This window comes from Sinocyclocheilus anshuiensis, unplaced genomic scaffold (genome assembly GCF_001515605.1).
Source record: "Sinocyclocheilus anshuiensis isolate Anshui unplaced genomic scaffold, SAMN03320099.WGS_v1.1 scaffold745, whole genome shotgun sequence".
Classification (NCBI taxonomy): domain Eukaryota; kingdom Metazoa; phylum Chordata; class Actinopteri; order Cypriniformes; family Cyprinidae; genus Sinocyclocheilus; species Sinocyclocheilus anshuiensis.
The window spans coordinates 674,362-680,368 of NW_015540128.1; the positions used below are offsets into that span (position 1 = coordinate 674,362).

At 35.3% G+C, this 6,007-nt stretch overlaps 1 protein-coding gene across 1 annotated transcript in view; it reads right to left on the reverse strand.

The window, feature by feature from the left end:
* Positions 1–6,007, reverse strand: part of dcc (DCC netrin 1 receptor) — a 187,354-nt gene that overhangs the window by 24,978 nt on the left and 156,369 nt on the right. Inside the window, exons 22-23 of the mRNA XM_016484514.1 lie at positions 2,097–2,162; positions 13–175 (exon numbers count right to left, since the gene is read on the reverse strand). Coding sequence (XP_016340000.1) covers positions 13–175; positions 2,097–2,162 — 229 coding nt within the window. The remainder of the gene's footprint in view (positions 1–12; positions 176–2,096; positions 2,163–6,007) is intronic.

Consider the following 6,007-nt stretch of genomic DNA (forward strand, 5'->3'; position numbering starts at 1 on the left):
CAACAACCTCACTTCCTCTGCTGTGCGGATGAGCGGCGGGTGCAGATCAGGGCGACGATCACCACCACCACCACAGTCACAGCTCCCACAGAAACAACGATGATCACCAGCAGGTTGCTGTTCTTCTGCGGCGTCACGCTGCCATGAGGCGGCCGCATCTGACCGATCGGAGGCTCTGAAATCAACAACACTGAGCTCGCAATGCACACCTCAACATTAGCACTCTGTGTGTGTGTGTGTGTGAGTGTGTGTGTGAGTGTGTGTGTGAGTGTGAGTGTGTGTGTGTGTGTGTGTGTGTGTGTCGGTTTGGTCCCCTGTGTTCATCAGCTCTTCAGATAAATGAGATATTTTGATTAAAATCAGTGCTGCTTCACCCACATCATGTTCAGTCGCTTAAAGGTACGGTTCATTTTCATCATAATTTACTCTCCCTCATGTCCTTCCAAACCTGTGTGAGTTCATTCTTCTGTTGAGGACAAAAGAAGATATTTTGAATAATATCTGTGACCTCCATAGTAAGAAAAAAATATTACGTCAATGGCTACTGTCATCTGTCTGGTCACAAATATTCTTCAAAATTTCCTCTTTTGTTTATTTCTAGAGCACAATTTAAAACAACAGAGTTGACCAAAGTGCTTTACATTGATACAAGTAATACAATATTCAAGACAAGACGAACGATAAAAGAGATTATATTAATCTCTTCAATACATTAAAAGCTAAAGAAAACAAATGAGTTTTTAACTTGAATTTAAAATCAGAAAGTGTTTGAGCAGTTCTAACGCATAACGGAAGACTATTCTACATTTTAGGTGCAATAACAGAAAAAAGGTGAGTAAATGATGACAGAATTTTCATTTTTGGGTTAAAACACAAGCCATGAGCGCCAGTGGATGATAACTGCTGACTTCTACATGTCTGAATTGATCATGTTTATAGATAATCTCTAATCATCATGTTGCTTGGCAATTATAATCAGTCCACAGGCGACTGAGCTTTAGAATTCAAACGAGGAATTAATACGCGTTTACTGTGATTATGACTGTTAAAAGGGTAATTATTTCACTGTTTATTTTACGCTTTATTGCATATGCAAATTAATATTTTACACTGCCTTGGTCACACACATTCACACATACACATGCCCTAATGTTTAATATTTGTACTTTGTGTATTTATGTCTTTTGAAACGCATTTGTTTATTTATTTATTTGTAAAAATATGTCTGTTTATGCCTCATATATTCTATATGCTAACACTATCAAAAGATTGGGGTCAGTTTTTGAAAGAAGTGTCATCTGCTCACTAGGGCTGCATTTATTTGATCAAACGTACAGAAAAAATATAAAATATTATTAAAATGTAAAACAGCTGTTTTCTATGTGAATCTCTGTTAAGCTGTAATGTATTTCTGTGATGCGCAGCTGTATTTTCAGCATCATTACTCCAGTCTTCAGTGTCACATGATCTTCAGAAATCATTCTAATATGCTGATTTGCTGCTCAAGAAACATTTCTGATTATTATCAATGTTGAACACAGTTGTGCTGCACAATATTTCTGTGGAAACTGTGATGCATTTTATTTTTCAGGATTCACAGATGAACAGAAAGTTCAGAAGAACAGCATTTATTTGAAATAGAATCACTATAAATGTCTTTACTGTCACTTTTGATCAATTTAATGCATCCTTGATGAATAAAAGCATTAATGTCTTACAGAAACAGTTAAACATCTTTCTGACTGTGTATTTCTGAGCTAAACAGCAATTGAAACGAGCAGAAGATTCAGAGCACAGACTGAACTACAGATAAAGAGGAAAGTCATTTCTCAGGTGGAGGAAGTTACTGATGAAAGATTCTAAAGACATTATGTCTTCAGAATTTTGTCACTGATGAATCATTCACATTAAGATCAGGAACATTAATTAACACAGTCAGTAAACTCAGAGTTGACCTTGATTTCATGTTGCGATTGCATGTTGAAAATAGCTTTGCATATTTGTGTTCAGCAGCATTGTTTTAGTGTTTAGATGTTTACTGTACGTGTGTTTACAGTAACAGCTGTGATGTTCTGCTCATACAAGATCATTCTCACCGTTCAGGCTGCTCATGTCAATCGGGTTATTGTCAGAAGGCCAGTAACCGCTGTCTCCATGACGACCTGAGACCAGAGAGAGAAACGCTGAGGTCAGAGTCACACACACACACACACACACACACACACACTCACACACACACTCTCTCTCTCTCTCTCTCTCACTCATACTCACACACACACACTCACACTCTCACACACACACACACGTTTGTTTCTTCATCAGGTTTGTAGAAATGTAGACATAATTTAGTGTTATGTCATCATCATATGTTGAATAAGGCGCTAAATCCCTTGCGCACTAACTTTACCACAGTAACAGGGTGAAATGCCTCTTAAACATGGTGAAACTACCGTTACTTTTGCAACATTGTAAAAAGTGATGCTCTTCCTCAGTGTCTTTGTCATTTTCCAGCACAAATGTCTAAAGATTCTTAAATCAAAATACATTTACTGAGAGACGCAAAACGATATATCAAGACTTATTTTCTGAGAAATGTATTAAAATAAAGTGAGTTAAAGCTTTAAACAAGAACAAATATTAGAAAGTGAGGTCAGATATTTTTCATATTTTTCTGATTTTTTTTTTCTTGTTTTAAGTGTAAAGTCACTTAATTTTGATACGTTTTGAAAACAAGAACAAATATCTGATGTTATTTTGCCTCTCAAATAAATGTATCTTGATTTAAGGATGTTTGCATGAGATGTAAAATGACTTAACCAGGTTTCTGCACGTTTGATGAAGGCAGATTTGATTGAATTGGACACAATACATCAATATGGTTTTACCTGAGATGCAAAATGACAAAATAAGAAGTCTTGTTTTCTGAGAAACTGATCAAAGTGAAGTGAGTTTTTGACCAAAACAAGAACAAATATCTGTCACTGGCCTCAGAAAAATCAACTTCATTCAAATAATTAAAAAAAACGTTTTCATTCCTCATGGACTGATATTTGTTCTTGTTTTAATCAAAAACTCACTTCATTTTGTTCAGTTTCTCAGAAAACAAGACTTCATGTCTTCATTCTTGATTTAAGGATGTTTATATATTTGCACTAGAAAACAAGACAATATACTAAGAAGATCAATCATTTTTGCAGTGAATGCAACATTTAACATTTAATTTAAAACTTAAAACTTCCTTAATACATACTGATTTAAGACCTTTTTAGAGTCTAATTTGTCAAAAACATGACATGCACAAACCCTGCTTACGATAAGTCTTGTTTTCTGAAAAATGTATCACTTACTGTATGTTTACACCTAAAACAAGAACAAATATCTGTCAATGGAATCAGAAAAACCTATTTACAGTAATATAAAGGGAAAACAAGATTATTTTTCACACTCCATTGGTAGACATTTTGTCTCTTGTTTTAAGCATAAAGTCATCAAGTTAAGACGTTTAGATATTTATACTGGAAAACCAGACAGAAGTTCTGAGGAAGAGCATGATTTTTCGCAGTGAAGTCGATCTCTGCTCGGTCTGAGAGTGATTCTGCAGGCTCGTCTTCTCTATAATTTCACCAAACTCTTCAGATATAATGAGGTCCCCAAATACGTGAGGACAATCTCCGGAAGCTTTCTAATGTGTGCTGGAGAGCTCCAGTCATTCCCAGTGAAGGTGAGCCGGGTCTCAGTGTAATAAACCAAGGATGAGGCTCTGGAGGAGAATCTGGAGCGCTTAAGAGTTTGTTTTCAGTGCTGATGATCTTCAGACTCCAGTGTGTGTGTTCGGAGCAGGACCCGAGGAACCTGTCAAACATCAGTCTCACGGCTCTGATGAAGTTTACTGTGATTTATGAGCACACACACACACACACACACACACACACACACACACGAGAAGTGGGTGTATTTTGTTGACATGACAGAATGTATGAGTAGATGAGTAGAGAAGAGGACATTCAGTTAGGGCTTATATGTTTTATGTGTTCGTTTAACCACTCACAGTGAGATAAGCAATGAAAAGATGAATGCAGGCATCAGAAAAGACCATAAAGGAAGCAGTATGTCTCTGTTCACATGTGCAGACATACAGACTTACTCATGCTCATTTACACACTGCAGAGGAATACTATGGAAGAAGACTAATTCATTTATGAACAACTGAAGTAATGAATGTCATTCATGCACACACGCACACACACACACACACTTGCACACACACACACACGCACTTGCGCACACACACACACACACACACACACACGCACGCACACACTGGCACACACTGGCACACACACACACACTCCTTCATTTGCCTTAATTGACTGTGTGTGTTGAGGAGAAACAGTAAAGCTGACTGCACTATTCAGATAAAAATAACTCCAGTTTTGTTTCAAGCCCAAGTGAAATGTTGTATTCTGTTTCTATTCTCTCAGACAAAACTATGACTGTCTGTCAAAGATCTGATGCGATGAAGATCACAAACTCTGCTCCTCCTGTCTGGAGCTCTTAAACACCAGTGTCTCCTGCTGGACTGAACACGAGAAGAACAGACGAGATCCCTGCCTTCAACATGAGTAGAGCTGTATGACATCTCTTTTTCAAATTCAGTTTTTTATCTGTTTACATTTGTTTTGGATGCTGCTTTTTCTGTTTCAATTTTTCTGGATTTTGTTTAATTTGATCAAAAAGCATGTCTGCTTATTTGAAATCATAACGCAAACTATTTAACAATTTATTCCAAATTTAACAAAAATTACTTTTTTTAGAGCCCTATGAAATCATTTTTATTAATCAAAAAGTAATAAAATTTAGTAAAAAAAACAAAACAAAGTAAGTAAATAAAAACGAGCCCTATGAAATTAGATTTATTTTTTCCTCAAATTTTGTCTTTTTTTTCCTGAAATTCACTGTTTTCAGTTTTATTTTTTCTGGATTCTGTTCTAATAGCTCAGAGTTAACAATTTTAACACTCAAAATCACATTAAATTAATTGAATTCATTCATCTTGAACAATTTATTAATCTATTACTTTTTTGATTAAATGTTTTATTTTATGATATGTTATTTATTTATTTATTAATTTATTTTATTTTCCCCAGACAGTTAAAATTAACATTTTAATTATTCTTTTAAATTTAATTAAATGAAAATTTAACAATTATTTTTATTATTCTGGCAAATAATTTGTGTGATATTTCTTAAAAAAATAAAGTTTTATTATTATTATTATTTTTGTGTCACTATTATTTCTTTGTGAAGAACATTCTACTGTAATTGTAAGGTATTTCTGTCCTAATTTCTTAAAGTTACTCCAGACTTTTATATTGTTATAAATTATTGTCATTTATATTGTTGTTGTAAAAACCTTTGCGTTTTTGTGCGAATCATAATTTTTTTTGACATTCTCATTAATTATATATAATTAATGCATGAATATATATTCCATTTTTATGACTGTTCTCAGAAACCATACACAAGTCAACTGGACAAACGCAGTCAATCACACCGACAGATTGAGAAAGATAAGCTAATAGTCAAATAAAATACTGTGTTATTCACATATATTGTGTTTGCAGACACAATTCTGTCTTTTTCTGAACGTTTCTCTCTGGATGTCAATGAAAAGCATCTCAGGAGTTTATTCCTGCTGCGGCGCGTCTTAATTAATGCCGGGAATCAAAGGAAGGAGCTCTCATTAAAGATGGTGCTGACAGCGACACGCGTCTGTCCTCACCGCCGTTATCAGCACACTATTCCTAACACAACACAGCACTCAAAGACTCTTAACAAACCCCTTTACATTTCAGTCCATTCAGACGGAGAATTATCAGCAGCGGACGAGAGACCAGACGCTCTGAAGACAATTCGTAAAGGGGAATTTGTTTAAAGGAAGACGAGAGATGAAGATTAGAGCTGGGAGTTTTGGGGAGAAAGCAATTATTCGTGCTCTTACACACAC